The sequence below is a fragment of the Scophthalmus maximus genome, chromosome 9 (genome assembly GCF_022379125.1).
Source record: "Scophthalmus maximus strain ysfricsl-2021 chromosome 9, ASM2237912v1, whole genome shotgun sequence".
NCBI lineage: Eukaryota > Metazoa > Chordata > Actinopteri > Pleuronectiformes > Scophthalmidae > Scophthalmus > Scophthalmus maximus.
In genome coordinates this window covers 19,525,807-19,549,543 of record NC_061523.1, presented here as the reverse complement: position 1 = coordinate 19,549,543, position 23,737 = coordinate 19,525,807, and the positions used below count along the sequence as shown (strand labels likewise).

The 23,737-nt window shown below is 40.7% G+C and overlaps 1 protein-coding gene across 7 annotated transcripts in view; it reads left to right on the top strand.

Annotated features, from left to right (window-relative positions):
• fam13b (family with sequence similarity 13 member B) overlaps positions 1-23,737 on the top strand; it is a 59,247-nt gene that overhangs the window by 9,923 nt on the left and 25,587 nt on the right. For 6 of the 7 annotated variants that reach the window (XM_035650868.2, XM_035650864.2, XM_035650869.2 and 3 more), the window contains exons 2-7: positions 4,275-4,427; positions 6,071-6,283; positions 9,824-10,036; positions 10,888-11,065; positions 11,643-11,787; positions 17,779-17,906. In XM_035650868.2, coding sequence (XP_035506761.1) covers positions 6,118-6,283; positions 9,824-10,036; positions 10,888-11,065; positions 11,643-11,787; positions 17,779-17,906 — 830 coding nt within the window. In that variant the 5' untranslated portion in view covers positions 4,275-4,427; positions 6,071-6,117. The remainder of the gene's footprint in view (positions 1-4,274; positions 4,428-6,070; positions 6,284-9,823; positions 10,037-10,887; positions 11,066-11,642; positions 11,788-17,778; positions 17,907-23,737) is intronic. The other variant, XM_035650865.2, reaches the window with a different exon arrangement.

The window sequence follows — 23,737 nt, the reverse complement described above, 5'->3', positions numbered from 1 at the left end:
CTCTCTCTCTCTCTCTCTCTCTTTAAACAGCTCTGTCTTAACTTTCCCTCCAAATAATGTCCCTCATTGTTGAGCAGGAGCTTGTCAAGCATGATATCTAGGATTAAGACGCACAGACAGAAGGAAACACAGACACAGCCATTCTAGGCTGTTCCATTACTGGCCGAGTCCCCGCTACAGAGGCCTTTTAGGGTCAGTTTTCATGGCAGACTTGGTTCGGGAACAGTGAGTTCGCTGATCTCCTGGTGTCATTGTCCTCATCCGTCTTTATCCCCTGCTTGAAAAGGTGCATGCCCCATGGTAATGTGCTACTTAGCAACTCAAACTGATGGGAGGAATACTCGTTTTACAGTGTTCAACCAAGTACTTGGAGTTTTCCTATTGACAAAGTTCAGTTCTTTCCAGTTTTTTTTGTACGTTTCTTTGTTTTCAGTGTTCAGGGCCCGGACCCGACACAAGAATTTCGGCTCCAAAAGCAGGATTTTCTCTGGCTTTTAAAGAGGCTTACAGCCTGGCAGGACCAGTTCAGTTGGTTTTGGAAAGAATCAAGGCTGAAGAATGCCCTTTTAGAGGACTTTGCAAACTTTGTGAGCAAACATAATGCTCCTGAATCCCAGAGTTACTTACACTAAGTAAAGCAAACAAAACTGAGAATAAAGGTGGATTCATCAGCCAGCAACAAATATAACGCACTGAAGTTTAATATTCTTTCTCTTTATTTTGTTCAGTCAAGAGTTTGGTAAGAGCAAACAAAACAACAATATTATAATGATAAGAATGAATGGGACAAGCAGATATCAGATGACAATTAAAACAAGTGAAACTTTTGTGGAGGATTTGGATGTGATAGTCGTCAAAGCATTCCTTACATATTTAAGTTAGGGAATTGTTTTAAGGTGACATTTGATTATTCCGGTGGGTCTCAACTCGTAAAGATGGAGAACTGCTGTACTAGTGAACTGACTGGAGGAGGTCGCCACGAGATTCATTCATTATTCTCTGGAAGGTCCCATCCCGATGAAACACTGTGACTCGGCTCCGTCCATGTTGACAGAACAGGGTCTGTCCTGTCTACTCCTTTTCACATCGCTTGTGTACCAGTGAGTCATAGAAATATTCAGGTAACATTTTAGATTTACCAGCTTGTAGATTTACGAGAATCTGACACTACTTTTGATATGAGGTGAGCCGACCAGGTCTTGATTCAGTCTGAGCTTTAGAAAGATAAGAAGAATTCCTTAACTTTTTTGTTCCTTTTTTTTTTTGTTTTGTTCTGTGTTGCTCCGGCTTCAGCGTTGCTGGGGTTTCGGTCCTCTCTGGTGCCACTAAGATGTGTGGATTTATAAGCGATCCGGGCTATTTACATCTGCGGTGACCTTCACATAACATATTGCATAACCATTATAACAATGCGGTGTAAAAATGTAGAGCAATTACTGTAAAGGTTCGACAGCCCCTTTATGATGTTCCCGATAAAAAGAGCCATTTCAAATGAGCTGTTTGGCACAGAATCACACAAACGTGGCTTCTGCTAAAAGCTGTAATTCTGAATTAGCACTGTCCCACAAAACTGGTTATGACGTTCAGTGCACTTAAAAGGTCTCTGCAAGGATTTAGGTTTTACATTGAGCAAAAAAAAAGACAGATTAAAGGAAATTTTTGTGTAAGGGCTTTATTCAGTACATCTGAGTGTGTGTTTTTAAATTTTAGTTCATTTTAATACCAGATAAAAAATGTTGGACAAAACAAATGGTGAGCGATTTAGCTCCTTGCTTTTCCTTTGTACCTAAAATAACCTCTTCCTGGTATCTGGAATTTTTGTTGCTTTGCATCGACTGTGGTTTCTGGCGTTTAAAGGTTTTTATACTGTGGCGCAGGGTTTAATTTACGTGTGTTTTTTTCCCAAATTCTTAAAAAATGACTAGAATTGGTATCAGTTACTTGGCCCTATTGGCTGATTGAACATAGTTTGAGTGATTAAGCGATTTAACTGTTTCTGTATAGACAAATGCTTTGGTGCGATTGCCTTCACCCTGGGCAGAAAAAGTTAAAGGAGCAGTCAGATTCTTAACTCAGTTTATATCTTAACACTTTAGTCTGCTCATCTCTGCTCTTCTGCTCCTCCTGACGGAAGCAGTAGAAGTGATGCAGAACGCCTCAAATAGGTCAGATGGCTTGTGTAACGTGCATCGTGAGGATGAATGAAGGAAGGATGAGACACAAGAGGAGAGGACGGAGTAAAAACAAGAATGAGAAGACTTGTTCTGGTAAAATGAGAAGAGAGGGACCAGGTGCATGTGTGCAGATTGAAGACCACGGCGCTTGTCCTCCCAAGTTTCTGCCGCGCTGTTCGTCCCTTGTATTTGCCAGTGCCTCCCTACCTCAATAGTGCTCTAAAAAGAAGAGCTGCGTTAATATTTCACCATGGGGCCATCTTCCCACAGAGAGCAGCGAAGTGGACAGGGACACACTCAAAGGACCGGTTTCTCTCTTCATGCACACTTGGACACGCAGACCAACACAGTCGCCCTCTTTTATCTCACACACACTAAGACACAGCCTTATTCATGGGGTGCACACAATGGATAGTTAACCTCACCTGTTGTCTCACCTGTATCGAATGACTGGTCTGCTTTGAGCGAGAGACACGTTTTCACTCTTGACAGCCTCTTCAAGCACGCACGCACGCACGCACGCACGCACGCACGCACGCACGCACACACACACACACACACATTATTCACATATACCAAAAGACATAAATGCACACACACATGTACTGAGGTGGCACCAATTAACAGGGACAACGCAAGGCCAACATACTCCGGTTCAGAGTGACAGTTTACTGCAGAGGGACATGCTCAGACATGTATTAGGACACACACACACACACACACACACACACACACACACACACACACTGGCACAGCTTCGTAGCCTAGCATGCGTCAGTTTAATTATTGTGTTCACTCCTCCAGCTGACTCTTGGGCAGCCTGACACCTCAAGCCTGGAAGTAAGAAGACAGGATTAGAGAGGAAGGGGAGGATGGAAATAAGAAGGGAGATATGACGGGTAGAAAAAACAGGAAGGTGAAAGGCATGCATAGGAAATGGGAAGACAGGAGGGCGAGATAATGAAACCAAAAAGAAACAGAGAACGCCTACTGAGAAGTAAAGAGAGTCCAACTCTCGAAGGAGGCACTCAAATATGAAAAGTCTGGCATGTATCATAAGGTTGTGTGTCCCGGTCCGGCTGGTTTTCATGTGGCGAGTCACTGTTCCGCCAAACGCATGTTTCACAACAACATTTTTTGTCTTACCACATCAACATGATGTGAGAAGTAAAAGATATCGGTGAAACTGAGATTTCCATATTATAATAATATTATTTATTATTATTATTATTTATTATTATTATTTGTTGTTGTATAGTCCTTTGCCCATATTTTGTGTCTCCATGGGCACATGTTCAATTTTTTGAAAAGGTATTTTGAATGTATTGCAAATCATTATCTTGATTCATTGCATTAGTTCCTTGTGTTGCAGTCGCTTCTATGAACTGCTTTGAATAAGGGTGAGCCGAATTTTGCCCGTCTGTAAACAGTCATTATCAGCAAGAGCCATAAACCGTCATGTTGCATAGATATCTTAACATGAGGACTGCTGGCACGGTGGTGCAGTGGTTGGCACTGTTGCCCCACAGCAAGAAGTTTCTTCTTCTTCATCCCTGGTTGATCCGAACCGGGATTCGAACCCGGCTTTTCTGTGTGGAGTTTGTTCTCTCTGCGTCTGTGTGGGTTAAAAGTGTTGAATATGCTGATATGCCAAATTGTCTTGGAAGTCCATTTTAGTATTATTAAGTATTATTTTTGATATAAGTTGTTAAATTCATTATTATTACTCATTGCAAACGCAGGTCCTTTGCTGTATTTATAACAGAAAATAAAATTAGTACTTTCAGTACTTTAATAATAATATAATTAATTGCAAGACTCTTCACCAGAGAAACAAAACCGAAAAGCATAATCAGAAGACATGTAGACCTAGTTTAGAGAAAACATGTTCTGGCAGATATTTGACAGGAGCAAATGTAAAAGTGTAAATTGTGCAACATGAGACACAATAGAAAGTTGTAAATAACATGTTTACGAATATACCAAGGTTTGTTGCTCTACTCATTTTGTCTTGTCTCCCCCCTGACTTTTTCTCCTGCCTTCATCTCCTTTTCTTTATCCCTCTCTCTCCTCTTTCTCTCCTCTCTGTCTGTCTCTCAGTGTAGCTACAAGGGAATCCTGCAAGAAGGATTAGCGGTCTGTCAATGAGGAACTACCGGCTCATCTTCTGCCACAACCTGAAGCAGCCATAGATGGTTCAGTGGTTCACTGGCTAGGGGAGGAGAAGATAGGACACACTTTCACTGCTACACGGTGAGTACACACACACACACACACACACACACACACACACACACACACACAGCTGACAGCAGAGCAGAGATGCTGCGATGGAAACGGTGCAGCAGGTGAAGAAAACGTGGAAAAGAGATATTTCAATCCGTTTCGTCAGCTGTTGTTTTACACAGTTTGCCACAAATATTAATATCTTGTACGATCTCTAAACACTAAATGTGATATGAAGCATAAAACATATCCTGGACACTGACTTAGACAAATCACCTAGTGAAAAACAAGTTGAATGTTATTTGACAAGCTGAGCATGAATACCATAACTGGTTTAAACTGGCTATAAAGTGAGGGGAGGAGTAAACAGCTGATCACTTCAAAAAGCTTCATCCTTCCGTTACCTTTGTGTTGGTATCTTCTGAAACATGCTGCTGAATTTAATTGGAGTTTTTTCTGATAAACACCTGGTGATGTTCCTCCTCCCCGATGACCGGACTGGACACCATCTGCCTCCGTTCGCGTTCAGATTACTCACCGACCGACTATCATCAAAGTCAAACCTCAGATAGAAATGATTCCTGCGGTTTATTGTCCTTCCTCTGCTTGATTTGCGTGGATTTTCATTCCACCGACGGATTCTCCTTCACACGGGAACCAAGGGAGTAAAAACACCAGAGGGATGGAAATTAAACTTAATCATAATGGCCTTTTTAAAATAACGATTAGGTAATAGTCAACTGGACAAGTGAAAAAAAAAAAAGGAAAGAAAAAGCTCTTCGCCCACACCGAATCTTGTTTACGTAATTTAAAACATCTCCCGCGGGAACAAATAATTGTGAGTCTTTGATACTGTGCAGGGAGAAAACCTGATGTGTTACTTTAGCCACTGTTTTGTTAAACAAATGAGACATTATATGCTTCCCTAATCGCTGCCTGACAGGAACACAGACACATTCATTTCTTTACCTGAAACCTTATATCTTCTCCTGTTGCTTCAGCTCCCAAAACACAGCGGTTTCTTTAACTTATCTTCAAGAACCACGTCGGAGTTCCTGAAATCAAATCTTGTTGTTTCCTCATTCTGATGTTTGATTTGAACATTGACTGGAGCTCCTGACCTGTATGTGTATGATTATACGCAGTGCACTGCTGCCACATGATCGGCTGATTAGATAAATGCAGGAATGAAGAGGTGTATAGATGTGATCAATGAGTATGTTGTCTTCTTTCACCTAAAAGAACCAGGTGTAAATGATTTTAAAGATCAGTATCATGTTGCTCCCCCCGCTCTCCCCGTTCCCCATCCCCCTCTTCTTCCTCCTCCTCCCCTGTCTTGGCTAGATAACAGTTCACAATAATTTGTTGCAATGAGTAAAACCAACCATTCCTATATGTTTTGGGTTTTTATTTTTCATTTTATTTGTTTGTGAACAGCAGAGATAGTTGACTTGTGCACCTAAATCTTTCTTTTGTTATCTCTGAATTAATTCTATTCATCTTGGTGACTGATGTTTACTCCACTCTTTTATTGCAGGAAGGGAAGATAAAAAAGCAATGTTTTTCTTTGCCATACTGCATCCTTTACTGAGGCTCTTATTTTGTAAATCCTTCCATCCCACTTTATTTTTCTAATCTCTTTCCCTTTGCTTTTTTCTTTCTTATCAAAGACGTGAGGTCTTGGCGGGTCTGTGGTGAGGAGGAGGAGCAGGGGGCCATGAGGAAGAGCGTGTCTCTGTTGCCAGGCAACGAGGGTGGGAGCTCAGCCAGCACCACGCGGGTTTTTGGCGTTCCTTTGGAGGAGGTGTCGCGCACGCACACCATCAATGGCCACGAGGTTCCTGCACTGGTGAAACACATTGTTGACTACATCGAGGAACACGGTGAGTGGTGGCCACACACGCACACACGCGCGCACACACACACACACACACACACACACACACACACACACACACACACACACACACACCAGTATATACACACAGCAGTATATACACACAGTACACAATCCATCCAATATTAAATGTTAATACACTGCTGTAAAATTTGAATCCACAAATCTAAAATATCCGGTCAATGTAGATGATGCCAGTGCAACAACATCAGTAAATTAAATACCTATAAAATAATAGTCCTGATGCAGTATGGACGTACACTCATGATTCATAAACACCCGCACAATCCATTTGTTTGCAGGAATTTAATCACACATGTTTGAGTCTGTTGAGTGTTTTGTCCTCTTTGCTGCCTTTTAAATATAAATGATGAATCTGTAATAAAGGAATTATTAGTGTAGTTTAAATGGAAAGTGTTAAGTGAATTAATGATGTTATTGTAGCAGCCAATATTCACAAATTTAGACTGAATGAAACAACTTTTTTTTCTGACTCATTTGTTCACATTTAATCTTTAAATCAGGCATTTTTCATAGATTAATTTGTTTTCTGTTAACATGATGGACATGGTTTACAATGTCTGTATATACCTGTAGTTTACATTATTGCGTGAAGTCTTACATGGACCATGTTTCATTGATGTTTGTCTCTGTACAGATTTTGTGTTATTTGTTATTTGACAGACAAAGTGACATTTCACATAGAGACTTGAAATTGGGATAAAAGATCCACCTTTGTGCATTTATGTTTTGAATTCTACAATCTGTGGCCCACTCATCACTTCTGCATAGTCGGTTACATCTGAAAACCTTCCATGACTTGTCGGCCTCATAGTCGTTGACCACAATATGTCGTTAGGTGGAGATCCAGTTTATGCGATAAGAAGAACCCTGAATGTACCCGCAGACACGCTCCGCTTCCTCTTTCATTACATAACCGTTCTGTCAACCGCAGACTCACTTGTAAAAACTGAAGAGCTTAACAGTGGAGAGGGGAAGCTACCAAATGACTGGCCCTGGACCTTTCCCACATGCCCCCTGGAATATTTCTCCGCAGTTCTCGCAGAGCAGGAATGTCAGACTTTTGTCATTTTCCCTTTTTAAGTGCAGGTTAGCAGTTTCAAACTTTTTGCTTCTTGAAGGATGAGAGGGATGAAAATGGAAACTTTAACGGTGTCATGAGCCAAAAAAAACCAACTAACAAACCAGAGCCAGACATTATCTGATATGGGTACTGACTGCATAACACCACCAGTACCAGTTTGTTGCATGACATAGCTTGTAATGCTTGAATGCTATCTTGTGTTTTTGTGCTAATGAAACATTGTCGGTATGAACACTGGGGAAATGACGTGAGTCATTTCGATTCCTTTCACTTTTTTCACTAAATCTTATCATCTCTGGCATGTGCCAAATCTCATGCTACAAGAAAAAAAAATGCATAGCAAATCAAGATCCATTTGAAGAATAGATTTACATTCTGTCTTACAGTAGAAGCAGCTGCTATAAAAGTGCAGGAAAAATCATGAAAAGCCAATAGATGATTAACAATAACAGCTAAATAAAGGGAAGCATCCAGAAGACGAATATGTAGGTAATGTTCAGTTTTAAAATTTTCAAGGCAACTTCACATACTGGTCATATATATTTTATATACGTCTATATATTGCAGAAAGTGATACAAGTTTGTTTACGTGTTGTCATTGGCTTTGGGCTTGTGAAAACGAATCAGTGCACGACGAAAGGACATAAATCTACATTGACAAGTTAAACAATAGAAAAAGTTTCCTTCTCTTATTTCCCTTCCCTTCCCTTCCTTTTTGTGGTGAGCACTCGCAGTCAAGACATTTTCTTGTAAAACCTGTCGAGTCCGTCAGGTTTATTTTGTTTTTTTCTTCGAAGAAAGCTTCACCTCGAATCCCCTCAAGTGACCAGTGAAGCGGCTCCGTGGTTAGTTTGACTCTCCGGGGGCTGCTCGGCCACATGAGGTTATGTAATAAGGCTTTAATCTCCCCCGGGGCTCTGCTGGCCGCAGCGCTTGCCAATCCAGAAGCTATTGAGCCAGTGAAAAGGCCTTAATCTGTTTTATTTCATTTGTGTGTGATGCCTGAGGTTTTTGCAGAAGCAGGCTGGTGGAAAAATATGATAACGAGGTAATTTGATGTAAGGCCGAGATGGAAAATTCAAAGCACCCGAAGGTGTCTCGGACTAAAGTCGTGGAATCTGCGATGGATTAAATTCCTGACATATATTTTGTTGTGTTCTATAGGACTAAGCAATGTTTTAATCAAATTTACTATTGGCTGTTCTGTTTCTAGGTTATTTTGTTATCTGGTGTGTTTACGGAAGAAAAATCGGGGAAGTAAACTAGAAGGAAAACCAGGCAGTTGTTTCAGAATCCTCGAATCCCAACATGTTACCACTCAATCATCTTAAAGCCTTGCCTATTGTGTCTATACACACCAGGTTCTGCAGGTCATCTTCAATTCATCATGATGAATAAATACAGGATCAGCAACAAGTGACAGCACTGGAAGGGGGGGGGGGGAATATTCCAATTTATGCCCACGTAAGGCGACAATACAGTTTTATGCTTCAAACAAAGAGCTTGTCATCGTTGAAAAGACATGTTGTTTTGTAACTTTTCAAAAAACCAACAATTTGCCAAGCGTACCACTTCCATGCAGCGATTGTATGCAGGCTATTAACTTCTCTCTCAAGCTCTCTATTCTTCCAGTCATCACACAAATACAACCAAGTGTAACATTGAAAGAATTCTAGGAGAGTCTGTTGAAATTGTTCAAAATGCAATATCCGTTTTATACAATTCAATGCATCGCACTCTCTCTGCCCATTACAGCCGTCTTTGAGTGTGGCCTTTTAGAACAGGTGCAACATCTCTGCCGTTAGACAGAGTCTGGAAACTGTTTTGGACAAACTAGTTTGTTTGGAGCATAGTGAGCCCTCTAGGCTCAACTGGTTAACAGATTTCTTCTGGAAACAGCCCAAAGATAAAACCAAAAACAGGCCAATCGGCATTCTTCTTTTGGGGAGCTCTTACTTCTTTACCTCACACCGTGACAAATGTTCAGGAATAAAGGCAAGACGGGAGCAGCGAATAGGTTAATGGAATAGAGTTAATACATGCACAAGAGGGTTGTTATCCATTTAAAAAAAAAGAACTCAGGATAGTAGAATTGTTTTGCTGTACAGGTCGATCTTGTATATGTACTTCTTTATGTACATTTTAATCTATTTGAATTTGTGAAAATCCGACCAACAATTGTTGACCTGCAGTGGTTGGAGCTGCCAAAGACACACATTGTTTTGCAAGAGATTCATGTGATTACATAATACATGATACCCACAGACACGGGCACACAACCCCTTGTACTATAAAAAAAAGGATAAAGGGATATAAATAAAGGAATTAAATAGGAATGAACAGTATAATATATTGTTACGGTAACTATGTTGATGGCCCAAATGTTAATGAATGACTAATTACTGCTGTGTTTCTCATCAGGTCATCTGGACCTGGAGGGGCTCTTCCTGGTTAATGGCAACGCAGAGCGTGTGGATTGGCTGCGTCAGCGCTACGACAACGGTGAGGAGGTGGAGCTGGAGAAGGAGGCCGACCTGGCGTCCGCGGTCAGTTTGCTGCGACTCTTCCTGCAGGAGCTGCCTGAGCCTGTTATACCAACAGCGATACAGGGACACATACTGCAGCTACACCAAGGTTTGTGACGGAGACTTATCTTATCCACGTCTAATGCTATTACCTGGATTTCTCCCCTCACTCACCCCACCCCCCTTTTTATCCTCTCCGAAACAAATGATGGTAGAAACTCGCCAAAACAAACTGTTTCCTAACATGCACCTGAATAATCTGTGTGTGTTGTTTGTCTACTAGTTTGAGGTTCGTTTATTGTCCTTCTTTTACTCTCAGGTTCATTATTAAAAGGTGGCAGGACAGATTAGAACAATGGGAAACACTGATTGTGACTTGCTGGTATTTTGGTATATATAATTAATGGTACTGACAAAAAAATCTGATGAAGTAACCAACAAACTAAGAGGTGGACAATGTCTATAATGTGTTTCTCCTATTTGCCCTCACCTCTTTTGCATCTGTTTCTATCAGAGATAATCTACACTAATCCCCTTCTCATGATGATGGTTGTTCCTGTTGCTGTCAGCATCAGGGGTGTTTTCGCTAGCTCTCCATTTTATGCCATCAATTTGTAATTCTATTCTACAACGGGACTACATTAAATATCCCTCGTTCCAAATATACCGTTTTTACTTCATTTCACCTCGATTGACCTGTGTCTGCAAACTGTCAAATGAGGAGCACCATTGACTCGATGACCTATAATATACTCCATGTACAGTAATGAAAAAGCTGTGTAGCAACGTTCAGTGCAACATGTTGTACTAGTGCTAATGGCAATTATAACCCAACACCCTTTTTGCAGTAAAACTAATTGCAGTAATAACAGTCAGTAAGTGATGTGCAATGAAGGTTGTAAGAATGTTAATAGTGTCATATATTATCATAACCAGCAGTCTATTTTCAAACATCCCCAGATTACAGCAATGAGGAGGAGCTGTGTAGAAATCTGAAGTACCTGCTGCAGCAGCTTCCCCAGCTGAACTACGGCCTGCTGCGTTTCCTGTGTCGCTTCTTGGCCAGCGTGGCATCACTGCAGCAGGAGAGCTGGAACATCGGGACACTGGCCGCCGTCTTCGGACCTGACATCTTCCAGTAAGACACCTGTTCAGGAGATACATGATTAACACAATCACTGTGCCTCCTTTGCAAGTTATCGAAACTGTATCAGGTATTGTGTACTAAGGGCGAGCAAGAGTATTCACTTACAGTTTTACTAATACCCAGGCAGGTTGTCCTGCATTTTGTGCTGTTTGCAATCTGCATTTCCACACGTTAAGTCAAAAATTCCAATATCTAGTTTTATTTATTGCATTTTTCTGCCTTGGAAATAATATCATCCGGTGCAAATTGGCGCATATCATCAAATCATCAGAAAGGGGAACAAGAAAACAAGATTGTTGTACAAGAGAAATAGATTTTTGCTGAAGCCTTACTTGTGACACCACAGCCACAGATTGGACTAACAGCTGCTTGGTCATGCTTCCTAAATTCTATTACAGTTAAAAGGGGAATCCACATGCGTGGGGGGGAATATATATATATAATTTTTACACAGAAAGGCATAAATAGGCACTTTCACTTTCAAGTTTATTTAGCTAGTTGAGGCATTTAATATCCCAACGGTGGCATTGCACAGCAAACACCCCTCTTTCTCGCCCTCCATCTGCAGTCTATCAACAGACGGAGAGGACCTTCGGGACCAGGAGTCTGTTAGCAGAGTCCTGGCAGAGCTGTTAGACAACCAGGAGGGCCTGTTTGACTTGGAGGACGATGATGTCTCCACTACCAATGACTACAGCTCCATCAATGAACAGGTACAGCCCTTTTTCTGTAACGGCTGCCACTTCTCTATCACTCTTTTCTACTGTGAATCAATATCTGCTTGTATATCTGGTTGTATACACATTGTACACATGGCACACTTACACAATTCTTATGTTTATGTTTTTGTTTTATATTCTTAACCCTGCTGAAATGGTTCAGTTTCCCCTTCAGGGTCATTAAAGTGTGTTTAATCTGTTTTTGTTCACTTCTCCATCGACGCACATTAATCTTTTTAGTTATTGTTGGAGGGCTGTTTGCTCAATGTAAAAAAACATAACAATTTCAAAATTACAAAACTCCTCTTTGTCTTCTTCTCTGTCTTTTTTCTTCCTTTCTGCCCCCGTAATGGAGCCCAATTAGTAGTATGTGACATTTAACTCTGCCAGGTTGAGGGGTGAAATTCCTTCTGACAAATCCTTCTATTTAAAGTTGGGTTAGGTTAACAGATTTACAGAGTCCGCAGATGAATCAACTGGACATTTCATTTGGTCTGTGAATTTGTTAACTTCTGATTTTTCAGACCATTAGATATGTGTCTATGCATGTTATCTTCAGGAAAAAAATATAAATAGTGTGAAAACGTCTGCAGTCTTTTATATTCTTCCTTTATTCATGAAAAATATTTAAGCTCTAACAAAAACTCTGGCTTTTAAAAGAAATCTAATTAGACTGAAATTGAGTTCAGCACAGCAATAAACTGAAATAAACGTTTCTTCCATGCAACTCATTGAATTACATATTTATTTAGCAAATTGAATCTGCTTATCGGTCTTGGTTTTACCCCTGTCTTCCATTGTAAATTGTGTTGGCCGGCCTGTCAGATGGATGAGACAATAACATTACCCATAGGAAGAATGAGAAAAAAAGAGCAGAAGAGGAAGCGGCAGACGGAGAGAGAAATCTGTGATGACAAATCATCCAAGCAGCAATCTCTGTGTCTTATGTAAGAGAGAGGGCAACAAAAAGTGAGTGGAGAAGGCAGACAGGAAGATGGGGGATACATGGTGAGAGAGGCCGAGAGAAACGTAAAACAAAGCATAAGAAGGTGAAGGAGGAGGGGATGGGAGGGACGAGAAAAAGAAGCCGGTGATGATGTCATTTTTTCAACTCACCTTCAGCACCCTGCGTTGCACTGGGGATGGCTCTGTGTGCACACACTAACACACACACACAGAGTCAGACTTAAGAGTAAATTTGAAATAAATTCTCAGAGGTCAGATCGCATAAAGATGGAGGAGGCAAGAAATAAGCAAACTTTTGTTTTGGCTTGAGTTTGACTTGTTGGTTGACTCAATGAGAGTCAGTGGAATTGTGTTGTTTAGGTGAGAGGGGAACTTTGCTAAAGCTCGTATAGTTGCTTTTAGGAAACCAGTGTGTGTTTTTGTTTTACCCCCCCCCCCCCCCCCCCCCCCCCCCCTCTTTTTCAGTGAACCAGAAAGATACGACTGAAAATCATTAACTTTTGTGTTTCAGATAAAATTATAAAATGTCGCTGTGTCTGTGCGTTCAGTCCTGAGAGAGCTTGTGATGTTTTTGGCCGAGTCAGGTTTGATTCCTCATCACAACATTTTCTTAGAAAGCGCTCCAGTCAGAAAAAATGCTATAGTTCCAATAAAACACATCACATCCTGTAGCGTTACAAGGATGTTCTCGTTTGAGTCAAGCCCGCAAGACACCATTTTTATTTTTCAGTCTCTGTGTTTCAGCATATTGAATTTTAATTTAAACTGAGTAGGTTAAAAAAAAAAAGCCTCTTTAGTTCTCAAAATGTAAGGATTTGAACGTAGCTGGATAGATACATTAAAAAAAAATCATCTCATCTGATTTTATTGAATCGGCCTGTCGAATCCGGGGTGGGTCTTTTTCTGTTTCCTTTTTGTTTTCACAATTTCCTCTTTCCATTTTATTAACAGGGCAAATTTTTTGGTCAGTCTGCAAAATTTTGTTGAGTGAAAACAAGACATGGCTTTGAGGATTGATTTGCATCTATTTGCCTCTGAATCTAGGGCCTGTTCTTCTTAAGCTCTTTCAGACATGCACCTTGTTACATAAATATGATGGTGATTACATCCGCTTCAAATCTTTAGTTTTTTAGGCTAAAGTTGCGACAGTAGTCTAGACTATTTTGGATCCAGGAACATTTCTGTGAAATGCCTCAAGTCTGAAGTCATTGTATCAATGTTAGAGACATGTGGTAGGATATGCACAGAGACATTAGTCACCTTGAATATCCACACTCGCACGCACAACATTCAGCACGTCAGGCAGGTGAAGCCAGCAGAGTTGCGTATTTCATGTCTGAGAAGAGCTTTAGTAGCAGCTGGCCTGCTAACACAGGGCCAAAGACTTGACTGTGGTTCCGCCTGCTCAATGAATTAGTCCCTTAATGGAAGCCTTGCTCTTCCACTTCTGTTAGTTTAACCCCAGCAGATAAATGAATTAGGATGTGCCCTGTCACTTCACCGGTGCCAACTCAGCCAAGGGGCCGCTGGAGCAGAGCCTTGTTACAGAAGTCACAGCAATATGTATAACTGTACCCTTGACTGTGGACGTGGACATGCCACAATTTTCAGCAGCAGGGAACATTTTTTTATATATATATATATATGTGTGTGTGTGTGTATATATGTATATGTAAACATTCGTCACCCATCAGTGGTTTTGCAGGATAGTGAGTGTTAAAAAAAAGAATTATGGATAGTTTGTCACACGCAGCCCCACAATTTATAAGTCTTCACAACTGAAAATGTTTCAAATAGGAAAAAACAGTCTGTAACCTTTATGTCTTTTTTTTATATTCACTCATGGTCGAACATGACCAATGACATTCAGGTGACTGAATGACCTCAGTCAGCTGTCTTTGTCCTGTTCTTGGCCCAGTGACAGTTCAACATCTGAAACAAATAAAACCACCGAGTCTTGTTGTTTCCTCCGTTTTCCATCCATAGACTCCTACACACACCGTACAGAGATTTACCACTTGTATTAAGACACGTAACCTTCACTCTGACACATAATACACAGAAACGCTCCGCAGGCTGCTCTTTTTTTAAAACTCAATGATTTGTGACCTAATGTGATTAAAATTTTCCACAGTCTTAAATGAGGGGATAATATTTCCAGCCCCTGTGAATGACCATGCCAGGTCATCCTGACAGAGGATTTAACAACTCTTATCCCCTAATGTCGTTGCGTCACCGCGAAAGGCTTTCTGACAACTTAGTCAGCAGCGCCTTGATCATATTCACGCAAGTGTGAGTCAAGGCCTAAATAGTTCTGGGGGCACTTACTCATTCTTGTTTTATTGTTCATTATGTTGGCCTCTGCATTTTAATGCGTCTCCACAAGGTCACTTCTGTTTGTGAGGTGACGACGTCCAGGCTCATTTTTCCACATCACTGGTCACTGGTCTTGATGGAATATGCTCTTTGTAGCTGGTGTATAATTCAAGGTTATATTCATGGTATCCTTCATTCATATTACTGGAGATGGGGGATATGGATTTTTTTTGTTCTCTGTTTGATTTAATGTAGATGTGTTATGCACAACTGATTGTCCCTCAGTCTCATCTATATTGATGCCAGTTGCAGTTGAAAACATTGCAACAGATGTAAACTGATGATTTGTTGTTGTTTAGTTTATATGGTACTTGTCTAACAAGATTATTATGACTGATCATATGACAATTGTTTATTAATTTATTTGCAATCAAACAACTGCAACTTATCCTATGGACACTCATAATTGGACACCCAAAGGTTAATGCATAGAGCTATTTATTGTCACTGGACAAGTACAATGATATTTTGTGTGGAGCAAGCCTGTAGATACCTAATTGGGAAACAAACACAGATTAAGACTATGAAGTAAAGGATAAAATGGTAAAATACAAGCTATAAAATATATGGAAAAACCTTATAGACTAAGAAAACATAGTGATAAAAATATAAAGTGTATCTAAATATCTATATGCAAGGAATCAAAATAGAGAGACATTTATTAAAATAAAGTGACAGTTTCAACAATAGACAGGAGGACACATACACACACACACTGTGGCTCATCCTTATTGATCTGTCCATGTGACGATGCAAGAAATTCCTGACAGTCGATCGTAGCTCTTGGAAATGAAGAGATGTTTCCATAGCGACGGCACAGTGACAGCAGCAGATGGGTTGCTGTTGAAAGGAGGGAGGAGGAAAGGACGAGAAGTGGAGGAGGGGAAATGAATGACGATACATCGGGTTCATGACCTTTTCTGTTTTTCCCAGTTTTCTTTGAACGGGCACTCGGGGCATTAGGCAGCAGATGAAAAACAAACTGACCAAAAAAATAGCCTCATATCTCTCGAACTAAAATTGGTAGAAATTAATGGAATTAGCTATTTATCATCGGTGAACTAACTACAGCTCAAGGATTCCGTGTCTGTGTCTTGTTCGCATGCTGTCAGCTAACTGTATTATGAGGAGTTATTTCTGTCTACATATTTAATCCCCTCCTCTCTCCTCCAATATTCACAGTCCCCATCTCTCCTTCCCCTCTTCTCTTTCACTCCTTCCCTCTCTTTTACTGTCAGACGCATTACTTTATTCCCCCCATCACTCCCATCTCTTCCCTCTGGCTCGCTCTACCCTTTTATCAGTCGCTGTTACCTTTAAACCAGTGTTAAGCAGCTATATTCGACGAAGCCTTTATGAGAATCTCTTTTGAAAGTGTCCTTCTTGATCTTTGACTGTGATGTTTCAGCCGGTGCAAGAATCCATTTGAGACACTTTCTGGCTTTCTTTTCTCAAACATGCCGATTTCCTTGTCCACGTTCGCCGAGTGCTCTCTCTCTCTCATTTTGGGGACCGTCTCTATTATATTGCACAGACCTCAGTCTGTAAAGAGCCCATTTGGCGCCGTGCAAATAAAACTGAATTGAATTTAAGCCAAGTGGAACAAAATCAGGCAAAATTATGTTTGTTATAGGAAAAGGCTGCCTGTATATCGGTCATGGAGTATTTGTTATATCTATAATATTTTTTTTTTTTCCCATTTTTCAGTTTTTTTGTTGAGCAGTTAAACAGTATGGTCGGTGTATCCCTGTGCGTCTCCTCGGCCTATTACATAATTTGTAATGTACGGGTACATTGCTAAGTCAACATGAAAATGATATATCCGCCAGCACAGTAAATCACTTTATACCCTCCACCCCCCTCTTCTCTTTCTCATCCACTCTTCAATCTCAACCTCTCTCTCTCTCTCTCTCCTTCCAGGAAATTTTATTTCATTCTTTATTCTCTTTATCTCTCCACTGTATCTGTTCTGTCAGTGTGGCTTCATTTGTATTTATGGAACAAACTGTAATGTCTTGTCTCTACCTTGCACAGACACACACACACACACACACACTGCACATTTGTATGTGTTGGATTTGTTTGTGTGTGAAACAGTTTATTTGATAATATTTCAGCCAGAAATCTTTTCCTATTAGTTTCTGTACTGGCCAGTTCATATCCAGTCCCTTAAAGTTGCAATTTAACTAAATGGAAATGAAGAGGGATATGTTTTGTTGGAAATAAAGACCTGGAATAGAAACTATTATCCCTTTTTTATTATTCTTAAATCAGTCTTGAGGCCGTTAAAATGTCAGTGCACATAAAGTCTAAAATTTGCTTCTGATTTAATTTACTACATGATCACTTTGTCTTTAGAATTCTTTAATTTTTTTCAGTCAGCCTGCAAGTAACTGCAAATAATATACTATAAGATATTTATTAAGACTTTTTTTTCATATTTAATTCATTATAAATAATTGTTTCTAATGAAATTATTTTTAGCTGCAATTCCAAAAAAACAACAACTCCAATGAAATCCATGTGTTGTAACCACATTATTTGGCCTATAATTAACAATGTTGTGACATGGTTAATCTCAGTAAATGACTATGTTTTTTTTAGTGGTAACCTTTCGTGTCCCTCTTCTATTCCTGTCCTCAGATCACAGAGCTGTTGGACGATGACAAGTGTGAGCCAGAATGTGAAGAGCTTCCTCAGGACGGGGAGGAGGGTCCTGCCTCCTCCGACTCACCACGACACACGCACGCCCATGACGACCCTGCAGCCAGGTAAGATAAAACTCCTGAAGTGTGTAATTTTTTAAGGACAAAATAATCTTCTGAAAACTAAAAATCGAATAGGGTAAGTGGGTTATGATATGTGACAAAGGTCCCAGACTGGATTTAAATGCCAGGACGGTGCAGTTATACGGTATTTACCTTCCTTTGGGCCTATTAGTTGCTTAGTTTCTTAGATAGTTTTACACATGTTGTTGCATCATGGAATTTCTAGTTAGTAAGCATTTCTTCATTGATTCATCTTTTAAACATTAACTGCATTTGTAGCAAATTTTCCCAATGATGAATTTTGAATTTAAACACATTCATTTGTGAAGCTCATCCCACCACAGCTCATAAAGCACCCGACCTAATAAATAGCAAGATTGTTTTCAGACACTTTTCATCAATGGTAGAGGATTTAGTCAGCTTGAAAAGGGGTCAGATTGTAGAGTTACACCGTGTTCTGCTCCTCAGTCTTTAACGTTATAGTCTGTGCACCAACATAATCAAAATAGAATCATCCTAAATATTTCAGCAGATTCCAGTTATCACACATAAACATGCAAAGTGCTCTTGATGACCTGTTGCTGATAACTAGCTTGTAACTAACCAGTAGACAAACATGGGACATGGAGACGCTCACGTACGCAGGATAATGAGGCCCCAGACTGAAGGACCAGAGTTCAATCCCCCTGAAGGAACATGGTGATCTCTGGTTCTTCTGAGCTGCTGATCTCCTTAAAGTTGATTACTGAGCACTACACCCAGACTGCTGTGTATAGACACCCATACATTTTACACAACGTACTGTAATCCCCAATATAAAGTAACTAGTGAGTGTGTGTATGAAGTAGTACTGCACAGAGGAGATTTTCATGCTTATGAAAATATAGAGTAGAGCATTTTAAAATCTTGAATGACTGATTAGAATCAAACTGTTATTCTATTGTTTTTCTTCAGTTCAGAGAGCAGAACAACACAACATTTTAACTTGGATTAACTCATAAGTCGATATTTGCTTTCAAAACAAAAGTTACAAAGATCTTGACAATTAAAATGCACAATATAAAACAGGGGCTGCACGGTGGTGTAGTGGTTAGCACCTTCGCCTCACAGCAAGAAGGTTCTGGGTTCGAATCCCGGTTCAACCAGGGCCTTTCTGTGTGGAGTTTGCATGTTCTCCCCGTGTATGCGTGGGTTCTCTCCGGGTTCTCCGGCTTCTTCCCACAGTCCAAAGACATGCAGAATGGGGTCAGGTTCATTGGAGACTCTAAATTGACCGTAGGTGTGAATGTGAGAGTGAATGATTGTCCGTGTCTGTATGTGGCCCTGCGATAGGCTGGCGACCTGTCCAGGGTGTATCCCGCCTCTCGCCCAATGTTAGCTGGGATTGGCTCCAGCGACCCCCCGCGACCCTTAAATGGATAAAGCGGTAGACGATGAATGAATGAATGAAATATAAAACAGACCAGGACAGTAAAAACAACATAAGAGTAACAAAATACAGATCAACAAAAGGGCAAAGCACTTAGAAAGTTAATACAAGTTTCTATTAAAAAATGTAAGTGAAATTGATCATCTAATCCAAATTTTGTAGAAAAGATGAGAACAAAAAGATGTTATTATATTTCATGTTGCAAATATTTCTTAATTTATATTTTATACATATTTTAAATTAATAAATAATACATTTTAATACATTTTTCAATAAGTTACATTAAGGCTGAATTATCTGTTCATCATTTATTTTGTCGGATCGCTGCCTTCATTTTCCACAATGTTTCATCCAAAATTGTATAACTATGCTGCACTTACTCACTACTATTATGACATTATTGTCCTTTTTATATTGCAAGAGGCAATTTTTCATATTCGATTTGTTTTAATTACTCTCCAATGTCAGTTATGTTTGAAGCACATAGTGTGAGTCAAACTTCCATTTGTGCAACTCACCTTTGACCCGAGCGGCATGGAGTTTCTGTGCTTTATTCAGAAAAGCATATTTAATTTATCCATGTGAACTCCTGCCCAGTTGTGTCAGTCAGTCGGTCTGTCCTAATGTGTTCAGACAGAAAAGGAAAAGTATATTCTCCACTCATCGTTTGGACACATTTGACCCCAGGCTCTGTTTGTACAATCCGTGTTGTCACCTCAAACAGTGTAACAGCTATGTATACGTTAAGCAGTGAATTAGCTAGGAATGGACACATTGACTGTGTGTGGAGTTCGTGTGTGTGTGTGTGTGTGTGTGTGTGTGTGTGTGTGTGTGTGTGTGTGTGTGTGTGTGTGTGTGTGTGTGTGTGTGTTTACTTTCTGCTCAACCTCCGACTGAACTCTCCAGGAACTCTTAATTAGTTCTGCCTCTTCCCTCCATGCTGTAATTTCCTCTCTAGCCTCAGTGTTTGCGAAGTAGATTCAAGATTAAACAACTCATTGCTTTTCATGTTGTTTAAAGTAGCACTTCAGTGTGTATCGCACTGTGGTGTGTACGCACCATTTGCTCAGTAGCAAACTACCTGTTAGATTGTTAGATAAAGGCATAGTGGTAAAGCGCCATATAACAATAAATCTGTGCGTGCGTGCGTGTGTGTCAGGGTGTTGCTGCTTGCTAGTCTTGATGATTACTGACTGTAATCCTTGATCCACATACACACAACTCGCACAGTTTCTTTCACTACACACACTCACCCATGCTCACCTGACTTGAACCATACAATGCAGGCAGTGTATTTGTGTGTCACCGGGTGTAACACGGACACAAAGGCTGGACTGAGTCATTGTTGACTTAAGGCGGCATTTGAACATTGTTCATGTGCTGCCATGATGCTTCACTTTCATCTCACTGTGCCCGGGTAGACGAGGACCACGCTCAGGCTGCTGTGTGTGTGTATGGGTGTCTGCATCTTTGGTATCTAAGTGGTTTTATCATTAATACATTCTGTGCGTGACAACACCAAAGGATTTCTCTCTGTGTGTGTGTGTGTGTGTGTGTGTGTGTGTGTGTGTGTGTGTGTGTGTGTGTGTGTGTGTGTGTGTGTGTGTGTGTGTGTGTGTGTGTGTGTGTGTGTGTGTGTGTGTGTGTGTGTGTGTGTGTGTGTGTGTGTGTGTGTGTGTGTGTGTGTGTGTGTGTGTGCGTGCGTGCGGAGGGTTTTAGGTGGCAGCTGTTGAACTGCGGTGCTCAGACGGCAGTCAAAGCTTTAATCATTACTGATTAAGATGAAGGACGGTTACATGCATACAAATTATTTAAAATAAACGCCGCTGCTCAGACCGTTTTGATCTTTAAGACTAATGTGATTTTTTCAGTAGATATTAATTCTCTGTCAGCCGCGGCTGGGCTGCAGCATTCATCCCCGTGACCTTGTCTATCCTCGGTGTCTGGGCTGGGGGGATTACTGCTGTATTAGTAGACCCTGGAGTCGACAGCCAGCGGCCACAAAGCAATTTAAGACGATGTTGACCCAGAGATTTACAAAAAATACATCTGTTAAAATGGCTAAACATATCGAGTATTCTTTTGGCCTGTCACAGATACAGTCAGTGTTTCTCTGTTTTCTGTGGAAGCCCACTCACGCTCATACTTTTATCAGCTCTCAGTCATAGTCCTGTTTTATTTCTGCCAGGTTATTGACACATTTCCCACCATTTGACACCATTGCATCTACATCACAGATGCAAATGCAATATCTCAATTCCAGTTTCATTTTTGCTACATTGGTACATTTACAACATGCTGCAGTAAATATTTTCATGATCATCTGTCATTTACTGCTACTCCATCTGACATGCCCCCCCCCCCCCCCCCGGTAGAATGACACACGTGACCATGGATCTTCAGCCCAAAAATAAGACGTTTCTGTTCAGATTATGAAAATAATCTGTATCTTGTAACTCGTGTCTCGATTTTTGTTTTCGTCCCATTCCAATTTATCCCTTACCTGTGTGCTCCTACTTACCTTACAAAAACGTTATGTATGTCTGAGGTGAGTGGTCACTGTTCCATGTGCTTACCGTTTATTCTTCAACACATGACCGGTTGTGACAGCTCAGAAATAGAAAGTTCCCCTTTCGTGACTCTTGAGTTGTTTGTCTAGCACTTGACTGACAGGGAAGTCTGTCCTTGTCGGCTGTCGCAGCGTTCCCTTAATAGACTCTTAATGCCAACACACAAACACACACACTTTACGTGCTGACAGCCTCTGCTCATTTCAAATCTATATTTAATCCCTGGTATTCCTCTTCTGATCTCGCTTCTTCTGTGTCACTACTTTGCCCCCCTACTCCTCTTGATATTCTCTCTCTCTGTTCATGGAAAGTATTTTTTTTTTTGATGAGGCAGCGGAAATATCCGACCTAGCAGACTCGGATGGAGGGCTCTGGGGATGCACTTCAGGCCCCGCCGTGAGGAGGCAAAGCGCAGGAGCGAGGGACGAATTAATGGAGAGCATTGAGAAGGGCAGAGAAGGTCGGGAGTGGGCAAGGAGAGGGTGGGAGAATTGGAACATGTCACTTCTTGCAAACTAATTATTGATTTTTTGATTTTTTTGTCCAGTCTGAGTGAAAACGCAATATCAGACCTCAAGAGGGAAAAGGTCAGGCCAGAAGACAGCATTCAGACACATTATAAAACACTTGTCATCAATTTGCCTCCAATCCTGCTCGTCATTCCTCACCATTACAACCGTCATACCATCCCAGCGTGACTGTCATACCTACGGTCTCGTGTTGCAGATAACCAACTTTGTACCTCTTAAAGGTCCTCACGGTGAATCCCCCTGGGAGATTTTTCACCCGTTATTTATGTGCGGCTGTGGAAATAATTTATGTGCCAATATGATGTTACACCGTGCAGAGGAGATCTCTGTTCTTCTGTGTCTGCCAACATCCGCAAACAAACACTTGCCTGTTGATTGTGCAAAAAAAGCAATCATGAACGTCCAAGTCGCAATCATAGTCGGACTATATTATACGACTATACGAGTCAATTCATCAGCTCACATCATCCATTTAAGAGAGTTTGTGTTTTGAAAATTCAGGTAAACAATAAACTAGCTTTGACAAACCTGTACATCGGTAAACCACAATTGACCTACACTTTATTCGATCTAGACGCCCATCCACATGTTGATTATCCAACCCATGAGTACACAGAATTTATCACTGCTTTATTACGTGGGTACTCATTGCTCATGGTCCAGACCGCACCCATCTTCAAACTTTATATATAAAGTTTCGTGAGTGTATGTTGCAGGGTTGTGACACTATTGTGGTGACACACACACACAAACACAACCCAGGACTAGAGCCCAACCAACATTGGATTTTTTCCCCGATTCTGTCACTGATTTAGGGAGTAAAACATTTTGAGACCGATATATTTACTATTCTTTGTTTATACAGTTCAATGGTTATAGTAATATTGAGAAGAGAAAATAATTAGGTCATTGTTTATCAACGGTTGGTTAGCAACGTACTGTGAAGACTCCATGACTCCACCACCGGCTGCTCAGCTGTGATGCGTACTCTGCTGAGAGTATTGTAAACACTGGAGATGAAGCGTGCTGTGCTGTTCTAATCTATGCCAAGCATCTTCCTCTGGAATTTGTTCTGAAACTTTAATTGAATCTCCCCTGTTCTGTTCTATAGTGGGAGTAGTTATCAGAACACAAAATTGTTCCTGAAGCTTAAGAAAAAGAGCAAAGTTCCATGAAAAATTAAAACCCAAAGCCAAAGCCTGGAGCGGTGGTTTAAAGTGTGATGGGATTTAAATGTTTTACTTTGGCAGCAGTCCTTGAATGCACCTACACTGAGAGGTTTGATAACAGCCCTTGCTTAAGATT